Source organism: Urocitellus parryii, chromosome 9 (assembly GCF_045843805.1).
Source record: "Urocitellus parryii isolate mUroPar1 chromosome 9, mUroPar1.hap1, whole genome shotgun sequence".
Taxonomy (NCBI): Eukaryota; Metazoa; Chordata; class Mammalia; order Rodentia; family Sciuridae; genus Urocitellus; species Urocitellus parryii.
In genome coordinates, this window is record NC_135539.1 from 103,580,698 (window position 1) to 103,596,290 (window position 15,593).

Sequence of the window (15,593 nt, forward strand, 5' to 3'; positions counted from 1 at the left end):
TTGGTTCTTTTTCTAGGACATTGGCATAGACACTATAAAATCATCCCAGTGTCACAGGAAGAGTACAGCAAAGTGGCCCATTTATACCGCTCGAAGCATATTATATGCAAGCAAGTTCAGATGTAGGTTTTGCTCCATATTTACTGGTGCTTAAAATGTACAAAATCAGGCTGTTAAAATGCAAAGACACTGATGGGCCATATGGAAGAGAGTTATCAAGAGTTCTCTAGGAAGACAGTCTGCCAGCCAGATTTTACTTGTTTAAACTGAGGGCAGCACTCTGCAGTCAAAATTGTTGTTGAACCTGTTGTGATAAATGGTAGTCTGAGACTTATGTAATGTATTCAAGGTCAGATTTCATTGTTTAAATAGGATGGGAGGGAAAGAAAAAAAAAAGGGGGAACTGCTTCTCCAGGCCCCTGCTAATGATATGCCAGGCCAGACCACAACATTTTAAAACAAAAGTGACATTCTCATTGATCGGGATACCCAGTGTACTATTACAATAAATTGCTGTTTAATTCCTGTGTTTTCAGGTAGTTGCAGCTACTACACAAGGAGTTCCTGAGAGCATCCTGCCACCAAGAATCACAGCCCCAAGTGCAGAAGCATTGCATTTGAGCTGGAGCGTCCCTGAGAAACCAAATGGCGTCATTAAAGAGTACCAGCTCTGGCAGGATGGGAAAGGTCTCATCTACACTGACACCGCTGACAGGAGGCAGCATACGGTCACAGGTGAAAAAAAATGGAAAACCTACTGGAAGAGTCTGTCATTGTGGTTAGGGGGGCATAGCATCCCAGGGGTGTGTGTTTGATATATGAGGTCACTTCGAAAGGACGTGTTCTCTTGACATATGGTCAGGTCCCACTTATCCATGCTAATAGAAGAGCCCACACTGGCAGCAATAAGCCACAACAGCAGATAACTTCAGAAATAATTTATATTTGGCTTTGATATGCATTATGTGTAGGGTTTTTGCATCAGTATTAACTTTTTTTTTTTTGCAAACAAACAGATGCATTTTCATTCCCCAAGGATGTGCTCATAGATAATGGCAGTAGGACAGTCAAGAATGTACTAGAAGGTTGGGACAAATCAGCTAGAGGTCAACATTTATCTACTAGGTAGATAATTAATATATAGAGCTAGTTGGCAGTTGACTGGTCGTGACTATTTGTGATTATTAGTAGTATTAATTAATAGTAATTGTATTATTTTTATTATGTATTATAACACTGTTTATTATATTTAGCTTTAATAATATAATAATACAGTACAATTGTATTATGTTACATATTTGTATGTGATGATTATATAATAATTAATATGTTTTACCTTGAATGTTACTTCCAAAGAGAAAAGATGTATTCTTTTGGTTACCTACTCTAGAGCAGCATCTCTTGACAGACTACCTTATCACCTTGTTTTAATCATAGACTTCTGGCTGCTGTCCTATATTTAATTGTACATGGTCTTTTTATGACTCCCTCCCCCTTGAATGAAGACTCCAAGAGAGTAGGGACCCAGTCTAACTAGTTCAGTGCTGTATCTCTAGCATTTAGAATAAACCTTAACATGCCAATAGAAGCTAAATAAATGTTTGGGGACTAAATGAATTTCATATGTGCCAGATACTATCCTAAGCACTTGATGTGCTCTGTCTAATTCGATTCTCATCACAAACCTGTAGTGTAGAGAGAATTGTTACCTCAAGAATACTTTGAGAAGATAAGTAATTGAATTCCTGATTTCGGTCTACTGAATCATCCCAAAGAGTTGTGTAAGTTTAGATCCTGAGACCACAGGTAAGATTTTACAAACATTTGCTTTTCCTATATTGTGCACTCACCTCCTTCCAAGACCTCACAAGTGAATGGAATCCTTCCCGTAGACTCTATACCTTGCAGGGGGCATTGATAACACAGAAGAATAGAAACTCACATAGAATTGCAAACAGAGCCAGGCATGGTGGCATGGTGGTGTGGTGATATGGTGGCATGGTGCATGCCTGTAATCCCAGCAATTTTGGAGGATGAGACAGGAGGATCAGAGGTTCAAGGCCATCTCAACAATTCAGCAAGTCCCTAAGCAACTTAGCAAGATCCTGTCTCAAAATATATATATTTTTTTAAAGTTGAGGATGAATGTGGCTCAGTGGTAAAGCCTTTGGGTTCAATCCCCAATAATCCCCCCAAAAATGCAAAAAGACCTTGAAAATGTGCCTAGTTTTTCAGGAGAAACAGGCTGTACTATGTAGGTTAAAAAACAAATTCATCATGTTTTGTCCTTAAATTCCAAAATTTTCTGATATACAAGAGAACATTCATTGACCAACTCTCCAGTGTTTATCCAAACAAGTCATCAGTCTGAGGAAGCTGCTTAAGACATATTTACATTCTAGCACATTGCATTCCTTACCTCAAGACCCTAAGCTAAACCAGGGATAATGGGGAGAAAAGCACCCTCATCAATTCAAATGACCAAATTACTTTTGCATATCTTATTTCACTTGAAGAGAAAATCACCACAAATGATGGAAATAGTAATGTTGTATAATAAAACCTTACCCTTATATACTGTTGGTTTGTTTTTGTTTTTTTTTTTTCTCATTTTAAGTAACCATTTTCATTTTGACTCATTTGGTTCTTATCACAGCCCCCAAAACAAGGGAGGTTTTTAATAGTCACAGTTGAAAGATGAAGAAAACTGACCTACTCAGGCCATCCGCAGCATCCACTGTCCCCATCTATAAGGAAATTCGAGTACTGTTTTCTTCCAAAAAGAAATAAGTTCTCCACTTACTATATTCTAGATAGTTCATTAAGTGCTCTAAAATAAGATCGCTGCTTCTATGATGCTCTCAGCAATAAGGAAAACTGACAAGAATACCTGCAAATACAGTGTGGTCCCTCCCTGCTGCAAAGAAACTGTATACAGGATTGGGGTTTGGAAGGGTGTGAAAATCTAAACAATTACTCAGGGTAGACAATGGAATGTTAATTAGAGCTTTGAAAGCCAAGGTCCTGTGCATTATGACTTTGTACTTGTAAAAGGTATCACAATAAATTGAGATACAAGGCAAAAGATATTTCTTCTTATAGTATTGATTTGCTTAACCAGCATTGGCTTTGAATTGTTGCCAGCTATACTTGCTTATATTTTTTAGAACCCAGCATCTATACACCAACGGACCAAATTCAGTTGTAATGTTCAAACCAGCAGGATTAATGGCCTCATTAATTTTAAAATAATTGCAAAGGTTTTTCTTTGAATTCCTTCATTCCACCAGTTCTCCCTTTCATTGTCATTTCTAATCAATATTTCCAAGATAGAGGAGGATTTCATACATACACCCTAGAACCAGAAATCCTCTTTCATTTGAATAAAATATTTTAACTTTTTTCTCCATAATTTGAATTTTGACAATATCATAAAATGGAAAAAAATCCTTTACAAGTCATTTGGTACATCTTTCTGTTTTAAGTAGATTGAGAGACTATTTCGCTCAGGCATATAGCCCTAAAAAGAGATTTCTTTGTCAAGTAAGGAAATAAACTCTCATTCAGCAAGACTTTACCAATATGAAGTTCCTAGGGGACAGGGACAGTGCTAGGCTGTGGAGAGATAATCTAAAACCTGAGATCTGTATAGTGTTAAGCATTTTATCTGCCAGGGAAAATTCAGTTCCATGGTTAGCTGAGTGACCAAATGCAGTACGGAAATATTTTATGATGTGAATGACTATTTTATTGAGTTCATGGAATGAACTAAAATAATCAGATTTATTTCCCATTCCATCTCAAATGTTTGATGAAAGAGCTGCCTGAACCCCCTAGGATAAATGTTGTGATTTTCTCATCATTTCCAAAACCTTGGCATTCCCTAAGCAGCAGAGCACTAATGAAGCTGTAGTGCTCGCCTTCCCGGAGCCTGAAAAATCTAGGTCCTTGGAAATGACAGAAGGGAAAGCCAGCACCTTGCCTCAGCCCCATTGTCTCCATGCTTATTTTTAATTACCTCAAAGCTTTAGAAACATGATCCCGTAAATGCTTTGTGGGAATAGTGGCGAATGCACTCATCACGTGAAATCCATAAATTGCTTATAATCCTCTCAAGATGTTAAAAAAAGCATTAAGTAATTGAAGACAGGAAGTCCTCGGTTAATTATTTAGAGGTGTTATCAATGCTTTAAGTAAACTGAAGCGTTTTCTGCTATCTCACTGAGCTGAATACCCAGGGGGGGGAAAGAGTAGCAGCCATTGTCTTCTCATATTCACTAATGCAAACAGCGCAGGGCAGCTTGTCAATAAAAGACCTTTTCATATCATTTATTACTAAACACATCCATCCGTCCTGTAAGGAACAATCTGGATGTCAGGCCTGGCATCATTTCACTTTGGGTTACCCCTATCTTATGCGCTGGCCTTCTAATGTGCACTTAGAAGTAGAGAAGGTAAAAGGATTAACTAAAGTATTAAATCCACCAGAAAAAATAAATGAATTAATTGTGTCCTCTTTATCAGCCGGTATGATAAAGGCCAATGTGTCTCTTAACTCTGGGAAAACTATTTCCAAAATTAAGAATTAATTAAAAGTTGCCCATCATTGCATTTAGTTAGAAGGAAAGACCCACTATTAAATAAGCAAAGAACAATTTGCCTTCCTTTCTTATCCTCTTAGAAGCAAATGAATCCTCTTGTGCTAAATAACATACACCCTACAATACTCATTATAGCAGAAAGTGTAATAATACTAACGTTATATTGGAACAGATAGGCATCACTGTTGAAAATGAGACCGTAATTTGACCATTAATAAACAAAATGTGGAAAATGCTTTTACGGGATTTTACTTTTGGGTCACTCTGTGCTCCTGTAGTATCTTTCCTCTTGGTTTTTATTACATTTTATTGTAATGTCCTTTTTTATTGTTCCTATTCCTCAACTAGTAGGTAAAGCTTTTAAAGGATGAGACAATAGTGTCCTACTTGTTACTATGTTCCTGGTTACCTATCACAGTACTTAACGTATTCAAAACGTATTTGTTGGAAGAATAAATATTGAATAATAAATATTAGTATCTAAATGATTATATTGTTTCGATTGTAGATCTAATCCCATTGTCAAATACATCTTTATCTCAGACAAGGATGGCTACATAATTTTCAGGGCCCATTGCAAAGTGAAAATTGGGTTCCCTTGTTCAGGAATTGTTAGGAATTTCAAAACTGTGAAAGCAAAGCATTGAATTAAGAAGGGGTGTCTAGGTATAAGACCTTATTTGACCGCACAGATCACAAGCCTACAATGTCAGCCTTGATCTCATGATCTGGATTTATTGTTCCTCATTTCTTCCACTGAACCTGGAAGAAAACTAAGGTAGTGACTGTGTCCTCAGAACAGCCATAGGAGCTTTTCCAATAATTGCATGTGATGCTCTGGACTGCCTTTTCCCACCTATTGCCTAAGTACTGATCAAGCACTGGAGCTTGAAAAAAGAGATGACAATTTTATTTCCATTTTTTCCAAATTTGAAGAAAACTAACATTGTGCTTGACCCCTTGCAAAAAATAGGGGAAGACGTAGGCTGGTATTAGCCATTCTTTTTCCCTTTTTTGAAACCTGCTTGTAGATACAATAGTAAAGCCAAAGAATTATAGTCATCAGCTGCCTAGACACTTATTTTTAAGAGAGAAAACGTTTCCCCTGGAATCCCAGATATTCTGAGGTCCTTTCCTGAGCAATCACTAATTCTGTTTTATCCAGCAGTGCCAGCCAGCCCCTTCACTCTGCCATGTCCTTGTTTTTAAACGTTTGCGCAGCATCAGAATTTACTGCCACCTGATGCCAAATGTTATTTTTAGAGAAGAAAACCCTGCCTGAAAATGGGGAGAGGAAGCCTGCATCCCACACAACATTGAGTGATAAGAAGAAAAAAAGTTTTATAAAAATATCATTGTTAAAATCAAAAGCATGGGTCTTAGTGACTATCAAGAATGATAATCTCAATGTTGATCTAAATTTGGGAAGAGTCTGCCAAAGAACTAGCTCATTTAGGAAGGGCTTCTTGGTATGAGTCTGATCACTAAGATATTGGAAAGAGGGGCCTAATCTTTGGCCTAGAATTTCACATAAAATACAGAATTAAGAATGCAAATTAGCTTGTGTCAGGTAGTCAGAACTGAAAGTCATGAGGTTCTCTTCTAGCATCTATAATTCAGGAGTCCCTTTGTTTCAATCCAGTTCATATGAGGTATCAAGTGAATTCATAGAGTATTATTGCAGGAAATGGACAGCGGTGCCTTATGGCTGCTCATGGAAGGGCAAGAAATGGCTTGGCTAAGTAGAATGGGAGATAGTAGGATAGTAATAATGGTTGTGTGCATCAAAAAATGAGGACTTTAGCATGTGAGCTACTAGTTATTTCTTAAGTCAACTTCTATAAAACATGTCATAACTTGAATGTTCCTTAGCTATCTCTTAAGTAATTCCATGATGCCCTCATGTACCAGTTTTGAACATCCAGATTTTCGCACATAATCGGATTACTCTGAAGTAGAATCCCACCAGATGGCATGGTGCATGCCTGTAATCCCAGCCATTCTGGAGGTTGAAGCAGGGGATGGCAGATCCAAGGCCAGCCTCGGCAATTGAGCAAGACCCTGTCTCAAAATAAAACATTAAAAGAAGGACCAAGGATGTGGCTCAATGGTAAAATTCCCCTGAGTTCCACCAGTGTGCCAAAATGGCAAGAAGGAAGGAAAGGAAAGAGAAAGAGGAAGGAAGGAGAATCCTGATATAACAGGATCCATCACAGTCAAGATTAACAGTGGCTGCCAGAAGTTTCTGAGAATCTTCACAAGCAGAGATGCTCTGGAGGGGATCATGTGGTGAGATCCCAGGCCAGTGAGGGCAAGAGGAAGTGCCAGATGAGACTGGGTGTGTGACCCAACTTATCCAGACCAAACATTCAGTTTGAATGAACTGGTGCCAGGACAGGCTATTTATCCAGAACATAGTTATTACAATACCTTATAACAAAAACTTTTTATCTAACAAAAGTTTTTGAAGTCATGCAGGGATCTTAGACCTGGAATTAACCCCTCACTGTGTTGATCAAAGAATTCATGGAACTGAATTTTTTAATTTACAAACATTTTACTCACTTATGGGATGCCATATGACATTTCAGTATATTTACACATTTGTGTAATGTTCAAATAAGGATGAACATACCTATCTCCTTATCATTTCTTACTGATGAACATTTTTTAAATCCTTTCTTCAAGCTTTTTCAAAATATGCATTGTATTATTATCGATGCATTATTATTACAATGTATTAAACATCTATAGTCACCCAACTGTGCTATAGCACAACAGAACTTCTTTGTCCTCCTGTAACTTAGAACTCACTGACCAACCTTTCAAATTACATATTCTTTGGGCCTATTTAGTAGTTCTTTTGAAAATAACAGATGACATTGTAGAATCAGTGGCTTAATGCTTTGAAGCAGCACTTGCTATCTGAAATTATAATGGACAAAGTGCCTTTTCCTGACTATTTATCTGGAGATTAAAAATTAGAAGCAAGCTGTTCTTTATAGAGTACATCAAATGTAACTTACATAGACATGGGTTTTGTTTGCCAAATCATATTTTTATGAACCATAGACAGACTTTTCACAGTCTCTTTTTAACACACATTTACTCTTGAAAGTAATGCTACTTGGAAGTGTAATTGTAATGAGTTTGGTTATATTATGCCTCTTTCCTTTAAAAGAGAACATGATTCCCTGCAGAGAAATTCAGGTAATTTGCAGCCACACTCATCTTCACTATGCTGAAATGTTAAAGACTTGGCTTCCCTCCATGCATCTGCCTTTCTCTCCTCTACAACTCTTATTTCCTACTCTTTTAATTCGATGCTGAGCACTTGAATGATGTTTTCTTTTCTCCTTCTACTCTTCGACTTCAGGATTAAGTTACAGTCAGAATGGTTCCTCGGAGACATCACTTTATTTCCCTCTTCTCATCCTGATCAATTCATGAGTAGTTTTCAATTGGTGTGCCCTTTTCATCGCCTGTTGCTAATATTTCATATACATCTCATTTTAAGGACTACCAATAGGGGCTTACTTAAAATGACAGCAAATTCCAGTTGAAATGTGTGGATTTTATTGAGTTTTACAGAGTCATATATATGAAAGGTCATTCAGTTCATGTAAATCATCTATGCCTGATGGTTGCTGATGCTTTTCTTATAGATTATTTCAATTGAGCCTATTAGTAACCCAATCCTTTTAGCAGTCTGAAAAACACCAGCTCTAAAATGTGTAGAAAATGATAGATTTAGGTACTGTCTTTTCTCGAGTTAATCTGCAGCCTGATTAAGCAATTTATGTGCTCAAATTCATGGTTTAAAGATGGGAGAACTGAGGCACCTGGAGGTGTCCTCCTGTTCATGGTTGGTGAGTAGGTAACTCTTAGAACCCAACAGTCTAACTTGGGACCATGGCCATCCAATGTTGATGCCCTACTGCCTGCAACCAGGACTCAGGATAATATTCACAATGAAATACTGAAATACATATTCCCATTTGGATTTTTTTTTTATCTTACTGGAAATCTCCTTGGACTTTGAGCTACCTATGTCATTCATTTACACTAAAGGGCTAGGAAGCCTGACCCAATTGTTCTGGGCCACGTTTCTTGTCCAACTTCACAAGTTTCAATCCTCATATCATCCTTTCTTATCTCAGTGATCCTTCACAAGTTCTTCCAAATTTCTGTAGTTAGCTCCCTTATCTACAATGAACAGAAAATAGCACATTCATCAGGCAGTTAGTGCAGGTATTGATTGTGTTAATGCCTATAAAGTACACAAAAGAGGGTCTGCTTATAGTAACTGCTCAATAAACTTTAGCTGGTATGTTATTTTCATAACTTAATAGCTCACTTCTTCAAAAATGATTACAATTCTCATAAAATATGTTTAATGTATAGAATCCAATGAAAAGAGAATAGGCAGCCACCACCAAAAAAAGACCTGTTTTATTATTTTTTTTAACTTTACAGTTTTTATATTGGCTTCATGTTTGAACAAAATCCTTTAAATATATTTCTTTTAAGTGTTGTTACAATGTACACAATTAAGATTTGTCTAAATATTAAAAATAATATTTTAGCCAGGAGCTAAATACAGATATCATACCAGCTACTTGGGAGACTGAGGTAGAAGGATCACAACCTCAAATCCAGCCTAGGCAACTTAGTAAGATCCCGTCTCAATATGAAAAATGAAAAGGGTTGGGGATGTACCTCAATGGTAGAGCACCCCTGAGTTCAATCCCTAGTACTACAAAATAACAACGACAAATTTTAAACAAACCTGCTGCACTGATTTCTACCATTTTGATGTCTTTCCGATCTTCAGAAGGAAGATGCTTATTGATGAATTTCATTTTCTTTAGCTGTATTTTTATGTGATGGCAAGAACATCGGGTTTTGTGTTAAAGTCATAGGTTTGTTTGCATCCTGACCTATTCTTTAATTCACTGTGCAAATAGTTTCTTATGTTTCATTTTTCCCACCTACAAAGCAGGAATAATATTTCATGTTTTGCTAATATTCAAGGTAAAAACCTCTTCATATATATAATAAATGACTTGTATTGCTGCTAACTCTCTCCCATAATCCTGTAACTATTTCTAGATTACATAAAGGGAAATAACCTAGGGAGGATGAAATAATACCAGTTACTATGTGTAACATGTATGATCCCAAGGTATAGCATGCTCCTGTGTATTGGCAGATGACATTTATCATAATTTTAGGAATAGTAACATTTAGAACACTTTATCATGCCAACTACCACACTTAACAAAAGGATACTTATTGGCTCAGGAAAGTAAAACATCAGGTGTAGACTTTGGTAAGGCTCTTTCAAGGCTGCCAAATGATTTTGTTCCCTGTGCTTTGGGATTATACTTTTAAAACCAAATGATATTTCTGGGAGGCAATTTCTTTTCATTTCTGAGCCCTGCTCTACTTTCAAGCTCTGATGGTATCTCCAAATAATTTTTTTAAAGTTCTGATCCTAATTTCACTCTCATGATTTGATCTATGCCATGTACTCAATTCAGAGTGGCCAACATGCAAGGAGAATATGGAGGGGGGCCTGGGTCATATCCACTCCTTGATTCATGTGGGGCCAACTCTAAATAAAACACAAAGTCTGACAGAGTTGCCAAAAGACTGGCTTCTCCAAGGAGCTTTATTTTAAAAATAATTAGGAATGGATTGTGAAAGGTTAACATGGCAAATGTAGAGTTACATACTTGTAAACATCTGTTGAAATGGGCCTGTGTACTTCAGCCCTTTGGCTCACATGGCTCTTTAAGTTGTCCAGCATCACCACAATTAGGGGTCAGATATAAGCTGTTAAGAACAAACTGCCTATGAATTAGATGAAGATCTTCCACCTTCACTTGTGGTTTCAAGCCCCCATCTTTCTGGACTTTAATCTTTAATATTTTTTCTTTTCTCCAAATTGTTCAATTATCTTAAGATTTATCAAACGTCTGGTGACATCACAAAACTATTGCTGTTTTTACCAAATCTTGGTGCCATATATACAGTTATTTTATTCCTAAGTAACATGTATTAATTATGCATATTAATGGGGTTAAATGTGATATTTCAATACTTGCCTAGACTGGACTCTGATCAAATCCATCTTTCTTTATCCATCCCCCCTCCACTAGCATCTTCCAGACTCCTCCTCATCACTACTACTCTACATTTCTTAATACATTTCTTAACATCCACATAGGGAAGAGAATATGTGGTATTTGTCTTTCTATGTCTGATTTATTTCACTCAATACAATCTCCTCCAGTCCCATCAATTGGCAGCAAATAACTGGATTTCATTCTTCTTTATAGATGAATAACATTCCATTGTGTATGTATACCACATTTTCTTTATACATTCATTCATCAGTGAATACCTAGGCTGATTCTATACCTTGGCTATTTTGAACAATGGAGCAATAAATATGTAAGTGTAGATGTCTCTCAGACACAATGATTTCAATTCCTTTGGATACATACTCAGTAGTGGACAGTTGGATCATATAGTAGATCTATTTTAGTTTTTTGAGATATCTACATGTTGTTCTCCATGATAGTTATACTAATTTACATTCTCATCAACAATGTCTGATCTTTAATTTTTCTCTCCATCTTCAGCAGAATTTATTTATTATTTTTTATAATAGTCATTCTTACTGGGGTGATATATCTCATTGTAGTTTTGATATGCATTTTTCTGCTGGAAAATTAAGTTGAGCATTTTTTATATGTTTGTTGTCTATTTGTATTTCTTCTTTTGAGATGTGTTGATTCAGATCATTAGCTAAAATTTAAATTATATTGCATGTGGTTTTTTTGTTGTTAAATTTTTGTGTGTTTCTCAGTTATTCTGAATATTAATTCTTTGTCAGATGAACAGGAAGTATTTTCTCCCTTTCTATTGGCTGTCCCTTCACTCTGCTGATTGGTTCTTTGGTTGTACAGAATCTTTTTAGTTTGACCTCATCTCATTTGTCCATCTTTGCCTTTGTTCCCTATGCTTTGGGGTTATACTTTTAAAACCACTGACTATCCCATTATCTTGAAGTGTTTTTCCTAGTAGTTTCAGAGTTTAGGGTTTTACATTTAGATCTATTTTGATCTGATCTGAGCTGATTTTTGTACAGGATGAGATATAGGAGTTGAGATTCAATCTTCTTCATATTAATACCCAGTTTTCCCAGCACCATTTGTTAAATAGGATGTCCTTTCTGCATTGTCTATTTTTGGCACCTTTGTGAGAATCAGTTGGCTAAAGACACATGGTTTTAATCATGGGATCTCGATTCTGTTTCATTGGTCTATGTTTCTGTTTTTATTCCAGTAAAATACTGTTTTGGTTACTAGGGCTCTGTAGTACATTTAACATTTAAGTACTGTGATTCCTACAGCTATAATCTCCTCTTGATTTGGCAATATGTTTGAACACCTCTGACTTTTGGACTGAGGCTTTCGGCTCAAAGATGAGTTCTAAATCCCCCCTTAATTCTGGTACCCAAGTAGCTTTAAGAGAAGCATAGTTCCTCCACCAGCCCCAGGGGTACTCTCTGCTAGGTGACTCCGTCTCACTCAATTTAACACCTGTAACAAATTCCTTCGGCACATCCCTCAGTGTTTCAGAAATTCTTTTCTTCTTCTTCTTCTTCTTCTTCTTCTTCTTCTTCTTCTTCTTCTTCTTCTTCTTCAAATATTTTTATTTATTTATTTATTTTTTATTGGTTGTTCAAACCATTACAAATCTCTTGACATATCATGTTTCATACATTAGATTCTTAAGGACTAATTGCTTTGCCTGATGTAACACCTCTAAAGAGTTGCCCACTAGCATTCTAGACTCAGTGTAGAAAGGGAGCCTCTCAATTCACTTCAGAAAGATTTGTAAGGAAATGACAATTTGCATTTATATATATATATATATATATATATATATATATATATATATATTCCCTTCTTATCCATCACCCTCACTACAGATACTTTTAATCCTCTAATCAAACTTCATACACCACTATGATGATTTTTTCCCTAATACCCATCCTAAAATTTTCTACAGCTGTTACTGCATGTCTGAAACTAGACCAGCCAAACCTCAAAACAAGGAAACGAGACCATTTTTTATTTCTCAGATATTCCAGAAAAAAAGGAAAAGATCTTAAGGATAAATTGCCTACACTTAGCAAAAGTGAAAAAAAAAGGTTTTCACTTTTACCAACCGTATTTATTACATCTGACATTCAGAGAAAAAAAAACTAGAAACATTTATTACTTGCAAATTACATATTTTTGTTACTATTTTTAATATTCTGAAGCTAGAGAAAAATCTTCAATTCAGTGAACTTGATGCTATGGGCAAGGATACTCACAGAATTATAAGGAAGATCCTACAGATGATAGACATCACAGCCTCACAGCCTGTAGCCCCACAATCCTTATGGGATACACTTTTGTGTATCTGCTTTTCTTTTCTTTAATATTTAACTAAGTTAGTATTGAACACCTAAAATACTCACTATAGGGAGTAAAGACTAAAACAACAACAACAACAAAATCCGTCCCTACTCTCAAAGCATTTGCATTCTAAGAGAGAAAGCCAGATGTGCAGATGAGATAGTGTTACTATGGTCAAGACACCCTTTTCCAGTCCTGGGAGTACAAGGAGGACATTGTCAGGCTAGATCAGTTTGCCACTACAGCATCTCACTTTCATTCCTGGAAATTCTCTTCCATTTTTTTTTTTTTTGAGCTCTATATTTTATAATCTTAGCCTTTTCTCATAAGCTTTTATCAAACATATGTGGCTTGGGTATGGCTTGGATCTTTAGTCATATTCCTCTTCTGTGCATCAGGTAAATATCAAAATTATGCAAATCCTCCATAGCAACCAAATGGAAGATTATAATCAAATAAGTACCTGCATCTTATCACTAAATTGATAAGGAAACACAAAGGGCCTGAGACTGAATCCTGGAGCAACTCCAACTGCAGAACATTATTGCTTTAGCAAAGAACCCAGACTCCTGCTCCTGTTCTAAATGAATCAGATCATTAATTTTTTTCTTCATATAACAAGCACCTACTTTGTGCCTGTTGCTGTTTGAAACAAACTCCTGACTCTTTTGGAGATTATATAATGCAGGGGAAGACAAACAATAAATAGAGATATAAGGAAAGATCAGAGAATGCTGATGGATCTAAAAGAAGAAAATTATTTAAGGAGATTAATAAAGGATAGCTGTCATATTTAGATAGAGTGGTCAAAATCTTTTAAAAGTAGCCTTTGAACAAAAATCTACATAAAATGATAGGGTGACATGTGAATGTCACTCCACCAAAGGAATAACATGCAAAAATGTAGTTCAAAATTTATGAAAAATACATATAGTAATCATTGGATCTATGCTATAACTTAGCTCAACTATTTAACATGAACATTAAGGAATGCTCTTTTGGAAAAGTTTTTTTTTTTTTTTAAGTAAGCTCTGATATTGTTTGAACCAAAGGAAGAGATGTCTTATAAGTCTCAATATACCCCTTGTTGAATGGTGCTGAGTCTTAATGTTGCTCCTGCTAATATAAAATACTACTCTGGGTATCCCATTTCATCTTCTCATATAAGCTACATGCTATAGTGATTCCCCATTTTACAGATCAGTAGACCAAGGCAAAGAGAAGCTACATAACTTGTCCAAGGTCACCAGCCAGAGTGGTGAAATATAACAATATACAACTTCTGTTGTAAATGGATTGTCATTTTTCCCTATGAACATAGTGAACAGTTACTGTTTGTATCATATTCTAAATACAAAAGAAGTAATAAGTAATATTCTTCATCAAGTTATCCTTAATCTGTGTATAAAGGCAAAACCAACATATTCCATAAGTATGAGATAATACGTTTGTTGCATAGATGGTGAAGAAGTGCATTTAAAAGATAAAGAAATGTTGGTTGGGGTTAATGTGAACTGAATGTGGCTTGGGCCCAGAAAATATTGAAACTAGCTTTATTTTTCTTTTTTCTGCCCCTATTTTTACAAGAAGCTATTGCAGAAGCTCAGGTGGTTAGCATGGAGAAGAGAATACTCGGGGGAGACTGGATAACTGTCTACAAATATTTAAAGAACTGTCATGTGGAAAAGAAATTAGATTTGTTCTATATGTCCCCAAGGGTGGGAGCAATAGAAAGATTTCACCACAATACAAGGAAGGACTTTCAAACAAAATAAGGAGAACCCTAGAGCTCTTTATGAGCAGAATGGGCTCTTAGGGAGATGAAGCACTCCAGTCACATAGGTGGGACAGCATCTTCAGTGACATATTTAGAGGGGAATCAGAAGATGAGTAGATGAATTACCTGAATTTAAGATCTCTTTTAAGGCTGATAATTTGTTATTTTTATCAGTGTCAAATGAAACTTCTATTAATATTTGCTTATGAAATTCATACCTTCATCAAAGAGTGTTTTAGAGGGCTAGCTAGCGTGTAGCTCAAGAAGTGGACCACTTGCCTAGTATGTCTATGGCTCTGGGTTGGATCTGGAGCACTGCAAAAGAAAGTGTGTTTAAAAGAGGGTGTTAAAGTTTTTGCATATCACATCTACAACTCTGCATGTTACTTCTGGTCATTCATTGATAAGAAATAATCTCCTCAGGATATATTTCACTTCCTGTTTGTTCTTTCTAGGTCTCCAGCCTTATACCAACTACAGCTTCATACTTACAGCTTGTACATCTGCTGGATGCACTTCAAGTGAGCCTTTTCTAGGTCAGACCCTGCAGGCAGCCCCTCAAGGTAATGAAAAAGCATCCATGATTTGGGGGAAGAAGTTTTCATATGGCATTCTACAGTGAACTCTATAAACACTTTCATAACAAACAAGGAGGGAGGAATAAAGTTGACAGGGCCAAAAATAACAATAATAATAATAATTCTGTGTCCCCGTTCTCCAGGATTGACTAAACTA

At 36.2% G+C, this 15,593-nt stretch overlaps 1 protein-coding gene across 1 annotated transcript in view; it reads left to right on the forward strand.

The window, feature by feature from the left end:
* Ush2a (usherin) overlaps positions 1 to 15,593 on the forward strand; it is a 748,724-nt gene that overhangs the window by 598,465 nt on the left and 134,666 nt on the right. Inside the window, exons 54-55 of the mRNA XM_026388000.2 lie at positions 537 to 735; positions 15,314 to 15,421. Of these exons, the coding sequence (XP_026243785.2) occupies positions 537 to 735; positions 15,314 to 15,421 (307 nt within the window). The remainder of the gene's footprint in view (positions 1 to 536; positions 736 to 15,313; positions 15,422 to 15,593) is intronic.